Source organism: Zea mays, chromosome 7, assembly GCF_902167145.1.
Source record: "Zea mays cultivar B73 chromosome 7, Zm-B73-REFERENCE-NAM-5.0, whole genome shotgun sequence".
In the NCBI taxonomy this organism is placed as follows: Eukaryota; Viridiplantae; Streptophyta; class Magnoliopsida; order Poales; family Poaceae; genus Zea; species Zea mays.
The window spans coordinates 161,522,465-161,540,369 of NC_050102.1; the positions used below are offsets into that span (position 1 = coordinate 161,522,465).

Sequence of the window (17,905 nt, forward strand, 5' to 3'; positions counted from 1 at the left end):
ATGCTATAGATCAATCCAAGTTACGTGAATCTAAGACATTTAGCTCACTACGCAGCCTGCAAAAGGTCTTCTCATCTAAAGGCTTGGTAAAGATATCGACTAGCTGGTTCTCGGTGCTAACATAAAACACTTTGATATCTCCCTTTTGCTGGTGGTCTCTCAAAAAGTGATGTCGGATGTCTATATGCTTAGTGCGGCTGTGTTCAACAGGATTATCCGCCATGCGGATTGCACTCTCATTGTCACATAGGAGTGGGACTTTGCTCAGATTGTAGCCAAAGTCCTGGAGGGTTTGCCTCATCCAAAGTAGTTGCGCGCAACACTGTCCTGCGGCAACATACTCGGCCTCAGCAGTGGATAGGGCAACGGAGGTTTGTTTCTTTGAGCTCCACGACACCAGGGACCTTCCTACAAATTGGCACGTCCCCGATGTGCTCTTCCTATCAACCTTGGTTGCAACCGGCATAGTCGAAGTCTGAATATCCAATCAAGTCAAAGGTAGACCCCTTTGGATATCAGATCCCGAAGCAAGGCGTAGCAACTAAATATCTAAGAATTCGCTTAACGGCCACAAGGTGACACTCCCTTGGGTCGGATTGAAATCTAGCACACATGCATACGCTTAGCATAATATCTGGTCTACTAGCACATAAATAAAGTAAAGACCCTATCATAGACTGGTATGCCTTTTGATCAATGGACTTACCTCCTTTATTGAGGTCGACGTGTCCGTCGGTTCCCATTGGTGTCTTCACAGGCTTGTCGTCCTTCATCCCGAACCGCTTGAGCAAGTCTTGCGTGTACTTCATTTGGGAGATGAAGGTGTCGTCCTTGAGTTGCTTCACTTGGAACCCAAGGAAGTAGTTCAACTCGCCCATCACTAACATCTCAAATTTCTGTGTACACCTCCTCCTTGATTGGCCCGTTGAGGAAAGCGCTCTTCACATCCATTTGGAACAACCTGAAAGAGTGGTGAGCAGCATAGGCTAATAGAATGCGAATAGACTCTAGCCTAGCCACAAGAGCAAAAGTCTCCTCGAAATCCAAACCTGTGACTTGGGCATAACCTTTTGCCACAAGTCGAGCCTTGTTCCTTGTCACCACCTCGTGCTCGTCTTGCATGTTGCGGAACACCCACTTGGTTCCCACAACATTTTGCTTGGGACGTGGCACCAGGCTCCAAACTTCATTCCTCTTGAAGTTGTTGAGCTCTTCCTGCATGGCCAACACCCAGTCCGTCTCTTGCAAGGCCTCTTCTACCCTGAAAGGCTCAATAGAAGAGACAAACGAGTAATGCTCATAAAAGTTAGCTAGTCTTGAGCGAGTAGTTACTCACTTGCTTATATCACCCAGAATCTGATCGATGGGATGATTCCTTTGAATCGTCGCTCGGACTTGAGTTGGAGGGGCCCGTGGTGCTTCTTCCTCCATAAATTGATCTTCTTGTGCCCCCTTGATCACACGCCTCATCTTGAAGAGCCTTTTCATCATCTTGAGTTGGGGGGGTGCACCATTGTTGAGGAAGAAGGTTGATCCTGCACTTGGTGTTCCTGTGGTCGCACGTCTCCAATTGCCATGGTGCGAATTGCGTCCGTTGGAACATCATCTTCATCTACGTCATCAAGATCAACTTGCTCTCTTTGAGAGCCATTAGTCTCATCAAATACAACATCGCTAGAGACTTCAACCAAACCCGATGATTTGTTGAATACTCTATACACCTTTGTATTTGAGTCATAACCTAGTAAAAACCCTTCTACTGCTTTGGGAGCAAATTTGGAATTTCTACCTTTCTTCACCAAAATGTAACATTTGCTCCCAAATACACGAAAATACGAAACGTTGGGTTTGTTACCGGTTAGAAGTTCATACGAGGTCTTCTTGAGGAGGCGATGAAGGTAGACCCGGTTTATGGTGTGGCAAGCTGTGTTCACAGCTTCCGACCAAAACCGCTTGGGCGTCTTGAATTCTCCAAGCATCGTCCTTGCCATGTCTATAAGTGTTCTGTTCTTCCTCTCTACCACGCCGTTTTGTTGTGGTGTGTAGGGAGCGGAGAACTCGTGCTTGATTCCTTCCTCCTCAAGGTACTCCTCCACTTGTAAGTTCTTGAACTCGGACCCGTTGTCGCTTCTTATCTTTTTCACCTTGAGCTCAAATTCATTTTGAGCTCTCCTTAGAAAGAACTTTAGGGTCCCTTGGGTTTCTGATTTATCCTGCAAAAAGAATACCGAAGTGAAGCGGGAAAAATCATCAACAATAACAAGACCATACTTACTTCCCCCGATGCTGAGATAGGCGACGGGTCCGAAGAGGTCCATATGAAGTAGCTCTAGAGGTCTTGATGTGGTCATCACGTTCTTGCTGTGATGAGTACTTCCCACCTATTTACCTGCTTGACAAGCTGCACAAGGTCTATCTTTTTCGAAAGATACATTGGTTAGACCTAACACGTGTTCTCCCTTTAGAAGTTTGTGAAGGTTCTTCATCCCAACATGTGCTAAACGGCGATGCCACAGCCAGCCCATGCTAGTCTTAGCAATTAAGCATGCATCTAGATCGGCCTCATCCTTCAAAAAATCAACTAAATAGAGTTTGTCGTCTAGTACACCCTTAAAAGCTAGTGAACCATCACTCCTTCTAAAGACAGACACATCTATATTGGTAAACAGACAATTATAACCCATATTACATAGTTGACTAACAGACAATAAGTTGTATCCGAGCGATTCAACTAAGAACACATTAGATATGGAATGCTCGGATGAAATAGCTATCTTTCCTAGACCTTTAACATTGCCTTGGTTTCCATCTCCAAAGATGATCGAATCTTGGGAATCTTTGCTCTTGACGTAGGAGGTGAACATCTTCTTCTCCCTCGTCATGTGGTTTGTGCATCCGCTGTCGATAATCTAGCTTGAGCCCCCGGATGCATAAACATGCAAGGCAAATTAGGCTTGGGTCTTAGGTACCCAACTCTTGTTGGGTCCTACAAGATTAGTCACAATATCCTTTGGGACCCAAATGCAAGTCTTGTCTCCCTTGCATTTGGCCCCCAACTTCCTAGCAACCACTTTCTTATTTTTACATGAAAGTACAAAATCAGTGTTGCAGGCATGAAAAACAGTAGCAGATTCATTATGCATTTTCCTAGGCACATGATGAATAACATTTCCCTTCCTAGGCCTATTTCTACCATGCACAAAAGTAGAGCTTGAAGCAATCATAGCATGTGAATCATAAGCATCATAACTCCTATTATAATGAGCACTCCTAGAACATTTTCTATCATAAATGAACGCATGATTCCTTTGAATGCTACTAGCCATAGGGGCCTTCCCTTTCTCCTTGTTGGGAATGGGAGCCCTTTGGCTTGTTAAGTTCTTGGCTTCCTTGCGAAAACCAAGCCCATCCTTAATTGAGGGGTGTCTACCAACAGTGTAGGCATCCCTAGCAAATTTTAATTTATCAAAGTCACTTTTGCAAGTCTTAAGTTGACCATTAAGACTTGCTACTTCATCATTTAATTTAGAAATGGAAATTAAATGTTCATCACAAGCATCAACATTAAAATCCTTGCATCTATTGCAAATTACAACATGTTCTACACATGAACTAGATTTATTAGCTACTTCTAGCTTAGCATTTAATTCATCATTAACACTCTTTAAGTTAGAAATAGACTCATGGCAGGCAGATATTTCAGAAGATAGAATTTCATTTCTTTTAGTTTCTAAAGCAAGAAATTTTTGTACACTAACAAATTTGTCATGCTCTTCATACAAAATGTCTTCTTGCTTCTCCAAGTCTATCCTTTTCATTTAAGGCATCAATTAATTCATTAATTTTATCTACCTTTGCTCTATCTAAGCCTTTAAATAAATCGGTATAATCTACTTCATCATCGCTCGAGTCATCATCACTTGAAGTAGTATACTTAGGAGTTTCTCGAACGCTTACCTTGTTCTCCTTTGCCATGAGGCAGGTGTGGCATTTGTTGGGGAAGAGAGAGGACTTGTTGAAGGCTGAGGCAGCGAGTCCTTCGTCGTCGGAAAAGACGAGGAGTCCGAGTCCCATTCCTTTCCAATGTGTGCCTCGCCCTTTGCCTTCCTATAGCTCTTTTTCTTCTCTTTCTTCCCGCCCTTTCCTTGTTCCTGGTCACTAGAGTTATCGAGACAATTTGCTATAAAATGACCAGTCTTACTACACTTGAAGCAAGAGCGCTTTCCCTTTGCTTTGTTCTTGTTAGGGTACTCCTTGCGTCCTTTCAATGCGGTCTTGAAGCGCTTTATGATTAGGGTCATCTCATCCTCGTTTAGCCCGGCCGCCTCAACTTGTGCCACCTTGCTAGGTAGCGCCTCCCTACTGCTTGTTGCTTTGAGAGCAACGGGTTGAGGCTCGTAGACGGATAGAGGGCCATTGATAGCATCATCAACGTATCGTGCTTCCTTCACCATCATCCGCCCGCTCACAAACTTCCCAAAAATCTCCTCGGGAGTCATCTTTGTGTACTTGGGATTTTCACGGATGAGGTTCACAAGATGAGGATCAATAACAGTGAAGGACCTGAGCATAAGTCGGACGACATTGTGGTATGTCCATCTCGTGCTTCCATAGCTCCTGATCTTGTTGACCAGGGTCTTGAGCCTGTTGTACGTTTGTGTTGGCTCTTCTCCCCTGATCATTGCGAACCTTCCCAGCTCGCCTTCCACCAACTCCATCTTGGTGATCATTGTGGCGTCGTTCCCCTCATGAAAATCTTGAGGGTGTCCCATATTTGCTTGGCGTTGTCCAAGCCACTCACCTTATTGTACTCGTCCCTGCACAAGGATGCTAGCAAAACAGTGGTAGCTTGTGCATTTTTATGGATTTGCTCATTAATGAAAACGGGGTTGTCAGTACTATCAAAATGCATTCCGTTCTCAACTACCTCCCAAATACTAGGATGAAGAGAGAAAAAGTGGCTACACATTTTGTGACTCCAAAACGTGTAGTCCTCTCCATCAAAATGTGGAGGTTTACCAAGAGGAATAGAAAGTATATGGGCATTGGAATTATACGGAATACGAGAATAATCAAATGAAAAGTTTGAGTCAACCAGTTTCTTTTTCTCGTCGTAGTCATCGTCTCTTGGGGAAGAAGATGATTCATCACTGTCGTAGTAGACTATCTTCTTGATGTGCCTCTTCTTCTTCCCGTCCTTCTTCTTATGACTTGAGCCAGAGTCAGTGGGCTTGTCGTCCCTTGGCTCGTTGAGGAAGGACTCCTTCTCCTTGTCGTTGACCACCATCCCCTTTCCCTTAGGATCCATCCCATTCGGGCGATTAGTCCCTTTCGTGAAGAGAACGGCTCTGATACCAATTGAGAGCACCTAGAGGGAGGGTGAATAGGTGATCCTGTAAAATTCAACAACTAATAGCCACAAAACTTGGTTAAGTGTTAGAATGATAAAACCAAGTGGCTATAGAGCGAGTACTTGCGAGACACAATAATCACACAGAAAAGCAATCACAAGAGACACGCGAGTTATCCCGTGGTTCGGCCAAGTATAACACTTGCCTACTTCCACGTTGTGGCGTCCCAATGGACGAGGGTTACACTCAACCCCTTTCAAGTGATCCAATGATCAACTTGAATACCACGGTGTTTTCCTTTCTTATACTTTCTCCCGTTTGCCAGGAATCTCCACAACTTGGAGCCTCTCGCCCTTACAATTGATGATCACAAAGAAGCACGAAAGTAAGGGAGGGAAGAGCAACACACACAAGACTCAAAACCAGAGCACAATCACGCACACAAGCCACAACTTGAGCTCAAAACACAACTCAAAGAGTTCTCTACTCAATTGGAGCTCAAGTCACTATCTCAAAGAATCGAATGCGCGAGAATGGAGTCTTGGTGCTTTGGAATGATCAAAGAATGCTTGTGTTACTCCTCCATGCGCCTAGGGGTCCCTTTTATAGCCCCAAGGCAGCTAGGAGCCGTTGGAGGCATTCTTGGAAGGCTAATCTTGCCTTCTTTCGGGTGGCGCACCGGACAGTCCGGTGTGCCATCGGACAGCCACTATTCATGTCCGGTGCGCGATTTCCTTCCATTCCTGGCGCAGCCGACCGTTGCAACTTCGCGCTGGTTGGCGCACCGGACACTGTCCGGTGCACACCGGACAGTCCGGTGCCCCCAGCCTACCGTTGGCGCGGGCCACGCGTCGCGCGCGGATTGCGCGACCGACCGTTGCTCTGGCGCCCGTTGGCTCACCGGACAGTCCGGTGCACCACCGAACAGTCCGGTGAATTATAGCCGTACGCCGCCAAAAACTCCCGAGAACGGCCAGTTCGCCGGAAGCCAGCCTGACGCACCGGACACTGTCCGGTGCACCACCGGACAGTCCGGTGTGCCAAGCCGAGCTGAGTCTTGGCTGCACACAGACCCTCTTTTCCAATCATTTTCTTTTCCTGTTTCTAGCACTTAGGTAACTTCATTAGTACCCAAAAACAAATGTACTAAGTCTAGAAACATACCTTCTTGTTGATTTGCACTTCATTCATCATTTGGCATATAATAACTCACTCAATATGTGTTGGACACTTAATCACCAAAATATATTAGAAATGGCTAAGGGCACATTTCCCTTTCAATCATATGTAGTCTATGATAAAAATTTGAGAATATTTCGAGAAAGTTGGCACGCACTATGTGTAGAAACCTATACGAGCTACACATGAAACCTTGTAACTTAGTGTAGATCGGCTAGGTTTCTACAGATAGTGCATCACAACTTTCTCGAAACATTCTCAAAATTTTATCACAGTCTCTATATATGATATCATGACATGTGGACAAGTTTCATGATTTTCTGACTTTGTTTTTGTTTTATATATTTTTTAAACAACTTGATGGCAAGTTCACGGTCATGTTAGTGAGCATGGTGCTCGAAAATTTTGGTCTGCTCCAAAAATCGGTCGTAACTTGTGTTACCTAACATGGATATCATTTTTTCATTCATGGATTTCCATTTTTCGAGTGACTTGTAGTTTAAATTTGAATTATCCGAATAACTTCAATTAAATGTACTGAATCTAATAGTTATAGCAAACACTTATAATTGTACCAAAATAAAACATGTAAGCGTACATAGTGTAGGAACATCGCAGTAAAAGTTTGGTTGGGAAGAAAAAAGAAAAATAAACTTTGCCGAGTGTCTAAGGATGGCACTCGGCAAAACATATATTTTGTCGAGTGCTAGACGCAGGGCAAAGTAGCTTCTTTGCCGAGTGTTAAATCCCGGCGCTCGGCAAATATAACGACCGTCAGCAATAGACGACTGCTGACGGCACTTTGTCGAGTGCCGCCGTTCGCCGAGTGTTTGGCGACAGCAAAGTTGTCTTTGCCGAGTGTCTTCCAGTGTCGAGTGTCCTGCTCTCGTTAAACGCGGTCGTTACCGAGAAAATGACTTTACCAAGTGCGGCACTCGGTAAAGACTTCTTTGCCGAGTGCGGCAACCGACAAAGATTTTTTTGCCGAATGACCGGCTCTCAGTAAAGCGTCGAGCACTCGGCAAAGAGTCAGATTCCGGTAGTGACTTCTATGGCTATTAGCTGATGATACACTTAACTTTAATCCGTATCGGTTTCTACTGTGTTTTATTTTTATAGATTGCAAATGCATATGGTGAGCGTGCGCCCGTACACGCGCACGCGCGCGCGTACACACGGCACACCAGTACAGCACACAGCGAGAGACAGAGCAGGCTACGCAACGCTTGGACATTATTATTATGGTGCAGAACACTAACCGGAGAGCTTTGATCTGCTAGCCGCAAAATGTATTGGTAGTATATGCTGCAGTGTCAAGTACTTCCAGTGGTACCGGATTGAGAATTCTGAACAACCCTGCGACAGAAAAGGTTGCCATGCATTCTACTCCTATGACAACTTGCCAAGCATCGGAAGGTAGTCTAATGACTGAATGGAGAAGAAAATTTGACAACACTAAGACTGTCCGGTAGTGTAAAACATGAGACGTAAAAATGTAGAAGATGCTGTTTGCAGAACGAAGTTTGAAATAAAGGGTGAGATAGATAGCCTAAGCACGCACAATTCTGTCTCTCTACTGTGCTAAAGCTACCACTCCTGCGATACTGTGGGCAAGAAAAATTGACGGGCAATCTTTCAAACAATCATAAACCGAGAGGCGAGAGCAGTAGAGCACCATGCATTCAACACTTCAACGCTCTCATTGTCTCCCCACCTGTCCAAAACGCGGCAACTCACAAGCAAGTTGATAGTCAACATTGAGTGTTGACGTAGCAGTAGGCCAGTAGCCTTCACTTCGTCGCCTCACGGTTCAGTCTTCCACTCCCTTCCCTATATAAGCATACGAGCTCTCCGCTTCAAATCGGAAACACATCCACCGATCAGTGTCTAGCTAATCCAGATAGCTAGCTAGCTATTGCCACTGTTCCCATCATGGCGGTGGCCAAGAAGCCTACCCGCGCTCTCCCTCATCTCCTCCTCGTAGCCTTCCTCTGCTTGACGTGCTCTGTTTGTGCTCGCTTCGACGATGACTACGACGACTCGAGGTATGGCCCTGGAGGTTTCGGTCGTGGTCCGGGCTTTGATCGTGGCCCGAGAGGTGGCTACCGACGCGGTCCGGACTTCGGACGTGGACCGTTTGGTCGTGACTGTCGCTTCGGTCGCTGCCGCAGAGGTGGTGGCGGACTTGGAGGCGGTGGAGGCGGTGGCCTTGGAGGTGGTGGAGGTGGCGGACTTGGAGGTGGCGGCGGGCTTGGCGGTGGAGGAGGTGGTGGCCTTGGAGGTGGTGGCGGACTTGGAGGCGGCGGTGGAGGAGGTGGTGGCCTTGGTGGTGGAGGTGGCGCTGGTGCTGGAGGAGGTTTTGGTGGTGGCGTCGGAGGAGGAGGTGGTGCAGGAGGCGGACTTGGTGGTGGAGGCGGTGGTGGATTTGGAGGCGGCGGAGGCGGTGGACTCGGAGGTGGTGGAGGCAAAGGTGGCGGCTTTGGTGCTGGCGATGGCATCGGAAGCGGAGCTGGTGGTGGCAGTGGACTAGGTGGTGGAGGCGGCGGTGGAATGGGTGGTGGCGGCGGCGGTGGCCTCGGAGGAGGCGCGGGAGGAGGCTTCGGAGCGGGTGGCGGCGTAGGTGGTGGAGCCGGCGGAGGTGGTGGCCTTGGTGGCGGTGGAGGTGGAGGGCTTGGAGGAGGCAAGGGTGGAGGCTTTGGGGCCGGCGGTGGTATGGGAGGTGGCGCAGGCGGAGGTGGCGGACTTGGTAGCGGTGGTGGGCTTGGTGGCGGTGGAGGGCTTGGAGGAGGCAAGGGTGGAGGCTTTGGGGCCGGCGGTGGTATGGGAGGTGGGGCAGGCGGAGGTGGTGGGCTTGGTGGCGGTGGAGGCGGAGGTTTTGGAGGAGGTAAGGGCGGAGGCTTTGGAGCCGGCGGTGGTATAGGAGGTGGGGCAGGAGGAGGCGGGGGGCTTGGTGGCGGCGGCGGTGGCATGGGCGGTGGTGGTGGAGGCGGACTAGGTGGTGGTTCAGGAGGAGGATTCGGTGGCGGGGCAGGCGGTGGCGTTGGAGGAGGAGGCGGCCTTGGTGGTGGTGGCGGCGGAGGTATGGGCGGTGGAGGCGGCGGCGGCCTTGGACATGGCGTTGGTCTCGGTGGAGGGGGCGGGGGCGGCCTCGGCATCGGCATTGGCGTTGGCGTCGGAGTCGGGTTGGGCGCGGGGGCAGGCGCAGGCGCAGGTGGCGGCGCTGGTGCGGGTGCTGTTGCTGGAAACCGCGGGCGTTGATTCATCCGTCCATGTCCAGTTTAAAGAAGAACGCATCCATGCAAGCATGTGTATGTTCGGCGCTGGAGTAGCTATGAATTACTCTATGACGTGGTTAAATTATGGTTAATTTCACTCCTCCTGTTTTTGGTTGCTGTGTAGTCTTTGCTCATTATTATTGGTGCAAGTGTTTGCAATAAATCTTATATACTCTTGGGAAAAAAGAGTCTAATGGTTAGTAGTATATTAATACAGTTCTAGTGATTTTTTTTCCATGTAATTCCTGGCTTCCAGGCAGCTTGTTTGAGCTTCGCGTTCGAAGGGTCTCCCACTGTGTGCACTATGGCCTTTCTGCGTTTCCTTCCTCCTTCCCTGCAATTTCCTGATGAATCTCTCTGCAATTCCTCTGGAGTATTTAATGGTGTGTTTGGTTTGATGTCAAAGTAGGATGAGTCGGGGACACCACCGTCCTCTCGATTTTTTGAGATCATGCCGCCCTCAAAAATCATTCCGGTGTTCACCTCGTCCCCGCTTGACTCTCAACTAAACACTATGAAAAACGTGACCGCCTCATTCCATCTCTCTTTGTACATTCAACCAAACGCACCAACACGACGGTTCGGGAAGTGGCTTGATTGCATTGGAGGGCTTCAGAGTAATGGTGCGCGTCAACTGGTCAGATCGAGTGACTCCGTGCACATGGACATGCACGGCGGCACAGCCAAACAGGATAGGAAGGCAACCGACCGAGCGATCAGGGTCCCATGCTGCATGGTCCATGCAGCGGCTGTGCCGGTAGCGGTCGTAAATGCTTGGGAAGAATGGGGATCGTATCGCCCGGTCGCGGACCACACTCGTCGGCGGTAATTAAACAGTTTCCTGCTCACGAAGCAAACCGGGGGACAACGTCGGCGCCACGTACAGACCCGTAGAGACGGACGTCAGACGGCAGCTGTGCACTGATCTTGTGCCATTGACGCTGTGATCGCAGCAATATTGTGCTCGTGCCTTCGGCGCACTGGTCTTCACTGCAGCCGTAGATCGATCTGAATCTTGACAGGCCTCTTCTTAGTTCTTCCAGGCGACATGTTTAAGCATCTTTACAGTATATTCAGTTTCCTAATACGGAGTAACATGTTTAGGCATTGTGCTTGTGCAGTATATTCAGTTTAGGCATATACAGTGTTCGGCTAGGCGCCGACTAGGCGGCGATTAGGCGCGCCTAGGCGCTAGTCGATAGGCTTCCGCGTAGCCTAGGGTCCTGTGCGGCGTCTAGGCGGCCGCGGCGACTAGGCGGCGCTCAGCCACGCCTAGGCGGCGAGTTGGTGGCGCGCAGGCGCCTAGGCGGGCGCGCAGGCGGGCACGCAGGCGAGCGCGCGGCAATTTTTAGCGCGCGCGCGGGGAGTTTTAGCGCGCGGGAGTATTAGCGCGCGTTGTGCAGCCGCTCGGTCTCCCTCCCACACGGTCACGGAAATTGCTCCCCCGCCGGCGCTCATCCCCTCCTGCTGCTCCCCCGCCGGCTGCTCCCCTCCCTGCTCCCCCGCCGGTGAGTTCTCCTCCCCCGTCGGCTGCTCCCCTCCCTGCTCATCCCCCTCCCCTGCTTTCCTCCCCTGCTGAAACTGCTTTCCTCCCCTGTGCAGTGTACAAGTGAAAGAAATCAAAGGATTAAGGTTTAAGGATGTCATCAGAAACTGCAGCTGCACCTTCTGAAACTGAAGCAGCTAGAGCGAATCTCCTAAAAAGAAATTCAGATGATGTTGGATGGGAATATGGTGTTCTTGTTGATGCTAACAACAAAGACAAGGTGAAGTGTAAGTTCTGTGACAAGGAGATGAGGGGAGGGATTTATAGGTTGAAGGAGCATCTTGCCCATGTTGGAAAGAATGTGAAGAAATGCACGTCTGCAACACCGCAGGCTCTAGAGGCTAAAGAGAAGTGCAAGAAAGCAATAGTGGCTGCAAAAAGGAAGAGGGAGGAGAAGACTATTCGTGAGCTAGAACTTAGAGAGGAAGTGAATGTATCTAGGGTTGGAGAGGAGTCAGAAGAAGTCACTTGTGTTGGAAGCTCACAGCCTCACAAATTAGGGCCAATTGACAAATGGACACGTGCTATTGATCCTACCAAGGCTGATTCATTCAAACAACAGCAGCTGAACAAGGAATTATGGAAAGAAAGAGAGCATGAGGTGCACAAGTTTATTGCAAGATGGGCCTATAATCATGGTAAATTGCTAGTATACGATGTTGTTTTCACATTTTAAAATTCATGAACTGAACACATTTTAAAATTAGACTTCATTTTTTAATCATTGGCAGGAATACCTTTCAATGCATGTGACAATGATGAGTTCAAGCAAATGTGTGAAGCAATTGGACAATTTGGACCAGGACTTACACCTCCAACTCAAGATGCCTTTCGAGGTAGTTTGCTGGAAGAAGAATATGAAAGAACCAAGTGTTTGCTGCAGGAACGTGAAGCCGAGAAGATGAAAAATGGGTGCTCTATTATGACCGATGCTTGGTCAGATAGGAAGAGGAGAAGCATAATGAAATCATCCAGATAAGTCACAATTTAGTGTTTTCTATTTTTTTATGAACAGCTAGCTGTCTATTGACTAATTTACTAACTACTAGCTGTCAAAATGTGTTGCAGCCTTGCAGGAGCTAGAAACATGCAAGAGTAAGCTAAGCTAGGAATCAGATATGTCTACTGGCCTTCTTTTTATACTTACTGTGACTCATATAGTCATCTATAGTAGTTATATACGTATATATAGTTATATACATAATATATATATAATTTATGGCTATATTGCCAAAACGCCTAGAAAAGCGCCTAGAAGCGCCTAAGACCGAGTACTCCCGACTAGGCGCTAGGCAATGGGTCACCGCCTAGATTCCGCCTAGCACCTAGCTGAACCTTGGGCATATAATCATAATAACATGTTTCGACATTATTAGTGTTTTCAACTTCAGTTTTCAGTTTTTGTGTCCAGCTGTATTTTTTTAATCTTAACTTTGGCTCTACGGCCTCATATTATATCATCATCTGGCTCAACTCCAAGCTACGGCAACATTTACAAAAGTTTGTAAGCAATTTCGGCCACACCCACACATGTGTGATGTTGTCCCGGCTCCAAACAGCTAGCATGACGAGTTAATTGTTAGAATATAATATAAGTGAATTGTCAATTTCTCCTATCAACTTAAGCTTTTATATTGAATTGGTGGATACATGCAAGCTAATATGTACTACATATTAAGACTCAGGCATAACCATGCCCCCGCCTCCCCCTCTGCGCTCGACTGAGCCCGACCTCGTTCACCGCACAAGCAACCCCTGCCCTCGACGCCGATCAGCGCCGCTCCGCCGTTCCCCGCACCGCCTCCCCCTCCGCGCTCCCAATCCCGTTCACCGTGCATGCACCCCCGCCCTGGACGCCAATCCGCGCCGCTCCCACCGCCCCCGACAACCACGGGACACCGCCAATTGCTCCCCCGACGCCGATTTAGCAACGCCGCTCCCGTTCCCCGATTTCCGATGCACGCGCTCCTGCTCCCCGATTTGCGCCATCTCCAAGGTCGACGGATCCTCCACCATCGCCTCACTTCCCACAATGTGTCTTGTGCCATCTCCAAGGTCCGTCGCCCACCCCACAACGTCGCCTGCGCCATCTCGTCGCCCATGTCATGTCGCCCGTGTCGGAGCTGCTGAGGCTAGCCAAGTACGACGCCACTGGGCGGAGGGAGGTTCTGGAGTCTAGCGACATGACGGTGTTGCCGTGGCAAGCGGAGGCGAGGACGAGGCATTGGCCCAGACGCTGCTACACCTCAACTGGACGGTGATGAAGGGTCTGCCGCTAAGAAAGGTTCGCTCGGTGTCCTCTAAACTGCATTGGCATGTAGATAGAATGGAATGTTTCTATTTGCGTTGGTGAATGGGGTCGCTTTTTTCGTTCTGTTATCTGTAGATTCGTTCTTGTGCTTGTTGGCTTTTAGGTGTCCAAGAATTTTGAACGCCAGATAAATCTAACGTAAAATACATGTTTAGGTGCTCCAAATTCTAAACTGGACACTTGTTCCAAATTCTAAATTTCAATATTATGATTTACTTTTTGGGCACTATCATGTTTTATCGAGAAAGGTCCTAATATATTCTCAGCATACATTTTTATTCGATATTTTTACTGACGTTTGATATGTTGCTGACATTTAACACCCTCCACCAAATCCCATGATTTTAATGGGATAGGGTTCTGAAAGGAGGCAATGAGAACCCTATTTTCCAAACAAGCTTTTTGTCATGAGGTTCTGTTCTCCCAAATTTCTGGAACAACTAAAATTAGCTTCCACCTGACATTTTCTTGACTGGCAGCCAATGCAAGAAACACATTGATGAGCCACTTCAACTAATTGGTATTAGTCTAGATGTATTCAGAATTTTTGGGTACTCTACTGTTATTCCTATTGTCATTTGTCCCTGTGTGAAGGATGTCAAGTGTCAGGGTTGTTTTAGCATGTAAGTTTTGTTTCTCGTTCCTTTTTGTCTTTGTTTACTACAATTACAATAGTTAGTGACATTGTACCATTCCATTTATACGTTGCTGATTGCTGATGTTATATGTGAATCTCGTGTTGTTTGTTTTCCATTAACAGTTTAACATGCTCAATTTACTAGCAGGATTGTGAGTGAGCTTCCATGTTGCGCCAGTGCCACCACTGACCCCGTTGTGTAGAAGCAAGGTGTCAGTGGTGATAAACCAAGAGAAACAAGGCTATGTACTCCTCCCTAAATTTAAACAGGCAATGGTGGTCAGTGGAAACGGCTGTACAGAAGACAACACCTTCAAACAGAAAGGTGATGACACATACAACACACCCCTCTCCATGTTCCAATTCAACATGTCAATTGCCCCTCTCACCCTAGTGAAAGTCGCCTAGAGGGGGGTGAATAGGGCGAAACTGAAATTTACAAAAATAATCACAACTACAAGCCGAGTTAGCGTTAGAAATATGATTGAGTCCGCGAGAGAGGGTGGAAAAAAATTGCAAGCAAATAAAGAATGTGACACGCGGATTTGTTTTACCGAGGTTCGGTTCTCGCAAACCTACTCCCCATTGAGGTGGTCACAAAGACCGGGTCTCTTCAACCCTTTCCCTCTCTCAAATGGTCCCTCGGACCGAGCGAGCTTTCTCTTCTCAAATGCTTGGAACACAAAGTTCCCACAAGGACCACCACAAGATTGGTGTCTCTTGCCTCAATTACAAGTGAGTTTGATCGCAATGAAGAATCAAAGAAAGAAGAAAGCAATCCAAGCGCAAGAGCTCGAAAGAACACAAGCAAATCTCTCTCATTAATCACTAGGGCGTTGTGTGGAGTTTGGAGAGGATTTGATCACTTGGGTGTGTCTAGAATTGAATGCTAGAGCTCTTGTAAGTAGTTGAAGTGGGAAAACTTGGATGACTTGAATGTGGGGTGGTTGGGGGTATTTATAGCCCCAACCACCAAACTAGCCGTTTGGTGGTGGCTGACTGTCGTATGGTGCACCGGACAGTCCGGTGCACACCGGACATGTCCGGTGCGCCAGCCACGTCACCAGGCCGTTGGGATTCGACCGTTGGATCTTCTGACTTTTGGGCCCGCCTGGCTGTCCGGTGCGATGAGGACATCACTTCTATATATACAATGAATGGACCGATAACACGATCTCGTGCACGACAGCTAAATCTCCAGGTACGTTCTACCCTAGTCAATTGTGTTTTAGAGCTTACGCTTGGGGCCATGGATGTTTTGATGATTAGGTACCTTGGAGAGGACCAGCAAGGACTTGGGAAAGGCCAAGGTGTTGAGGAGGAGCAGCAAGGGCGTCCACAACAGGAAGGAGATCAAGTCCGAGTCGGCTGCGACTCTATCTCGGGTTCCAGGACCAGTCTGCACTAAAATGGACGCCCAAGATGCACCCGGACTCCGATTGCGACGGACTGGATATGGTTGGAAAGATAACGAGATTATCTAACTAACCTAACTGGTTCCACCCTAAAATTCATCCGGAGTCAACGAGAATCATCGAAACAAGTCAGCGTTCAGATTCTGTTTTGGTGCTGCGACACCGTCTGTTGGGCCGTTGGGCCGTGTATCGCGTCGGAGCCCATTAGGGGCGAGTCCAGGGCTACGCACGCCCTAATACTCTATTTATTCAGCAGCCGCCGCCACATTTAGGTTCGGGTTTTGCTTAGATCAATTCTGTCATCGAACAGTGTCGCCGTCATCGGCTTGTGAGACCCCCCTCCCGTAATCAATACAAGTTTGGTTGCGTTTCTTTCCTGTTCTTGCTTGTGTTCTTGATTGCGCTTGCAGGGATAAGCCTTCGTGGCGAGGTCATTCGTGTGTCACGGGTGATAACCAACGGAGCCGTGGTGTAGTGATTGAGAGGAATTGTTCGCTCGGAGCCTTGGATCATCAACGTCGAGATCTCCACTCAATCAAATTATCGTATCTCACGGAAGATCGGGTCGCGTCTACTATCAATTGGTATCAGATTTCCAGGTTGCCCGTGAGGTATAATTCTACCTTTAGATTAGTTTTGTTTCGTCCCATAGTCCACAAAAAGCCAAAAAAAATACGATCAGTTTATTCCGACCTAAAACCATCGCCTTAGCCTTTGCACAATTCAGTTTTAGAGTCCGCAGTTCTGAGTTCATGTTCTAGTTGAGTTTGGTTGCTGGATTGGATTTGTTTTGGTTCAGTTTGATTGTGTCCATCCGCTTCCATCCTATAAAACCGACCCTATCCATAAAACAGATCCTATCTCTACAACCGATCCTATTCACGAAATAGATCCTATCTCTACAATCGATCATGTTCACAAAATAGATCCTATCTCTACAACCGACAATATCCACAAAACATATCCTATCTCTAAAACCGACCATATCCACAAAACAGATCCTATATCTAAACCAACCATATCCAGAAAACAAATCCTATCTCTAAAACTGAACCTGTGCTCCATAGCCGTCGCTTCGGTTCCTGCCGAGTTGTGCCTTTGAAAACCATAACTTGAGGTACCTTTCATAAAACGGGCATAACTTTTCGCTCGGTGCTCCGTTTGAGCTCAAATGTTTACAGCAGATTCTTGACTCCATCCTGGGGTGACCCAAACTGGCCTACGGCCTGTTTGGTTCGGTCAAAAAATTCAAAAAAATCGGGAAGATAATTAAAAAAATTGTTTAAGTGTTTTCACGAATTTCAGAGATCCTTTGTGAATTTCTCTAGGCCACAATACAACTCTGTTTCAAGTGAAATTTTGTGTGCATCCATCCTTTGTGTTTTTGGATCAGTGGTAAAAAAATCAGAATATTTCGAGCTCTTTTGATGGTACTCCTTTTGAAACGCGCCTTTGATTTCTACTAGTGCTGAAAAATCTGCCATATTTACAGAACTGCCATTCCCACTAGATACTTGTACCTCCTTTCTTGTGCTTTGGTCCAACTGTTCTATTACATTTTCTAGGCCAGCAACTAGGACGAGTACTGGAAACACTTATTCAGTATTGCTATCTGTTACTGACTTGTGTGCCACATATATATATATTTAGTTAGCCTTCCCATAGCTACAATTTTCTCTCGAGCAGAACAGATACTCTTTTGCAATCACACCCACGCTCGTTGGACAGTCACACCGGTCACCGTTTGCCACCTGCAGTGCTGGTAAGAACGTTGTAAGAGCGGGGTAAGACGCTTCATAATTTGTATTCCACCACCTCCACCACCACCCTGAGAGATAGTTGTAGGGTTCACATTGTTTGTTGCCTTTTTGTCTCTATTTTGTGCTAACAATGACAGGACCAAAGAATCAAATGGACAAGGACAAGGGGCCTAAACTTAATGACGATGAGTGTGTCTCTCAAATGGAATTGAAGGAGATGATGTGCGTGATGACTGAAGCTTTTAAAAAATACCAGGACTCTGCCTCGACATCCTATGAGCAGCTTGATCGACGAGTTGCTGAACTTGTTACACGCATGGACGTACTGGAGGCTCGTCCCCCACCACCAACTCCAGCCCCAGCTCACTCTCCTGTGGACGACGACGACGATGATGACGATGTTTATGCACCGCTGCGACAACGCCTCACAC

The 17,905-nt window shown here is 47.6% G+C and overlaps 2 protein-coding genes across 2 annotated transcripts; both read left to right on the forward strand.

Moving 5' to 3' along the window:
• Positions 1–8,037: 8,037 nt before the first annotated feature.
• LOC103633218 (glycine-rich cell wall structural protein 1) lies at positions 8,038–10,085 on the forward strand. Its single transcript, XM_008654911.4, has one exon. The coding sequence runs from the start codon at positions 8,463–8,465 to the stop codon at positions 9,786–9,788; it is 1,326 nt and encodes a 441-aa protein (XP_008653133.1). The 5' UTR covers positions 8,038–8,462; the 3' UTR covers positions 9,789–10,085.
• Positions 10,086–11,264: 1,179 nt separating this feature from the next.
• LOC103634310 (uncharacterized) lies at positions 11,265–12,330 on the forward strand. Its single transcript, XM_008655866.2, has 3 exons — positions 11,265–11,313; positions 11,408–11,989; positions 12,083–12,330. Exons 2-3 carry the CDS (start codon positions 11,446–11,448, stop codon positions 12,328–12,330), a joined length of 792 nt encoding a protein of 263 aa, XP_008654088.1. The 5' UTR covers positions 11,265–11,313; positions 11,408–11,445.
• The last annotated feature ends 5,575 nt before the right edge of the window (positions 12,331–17,905 follow it).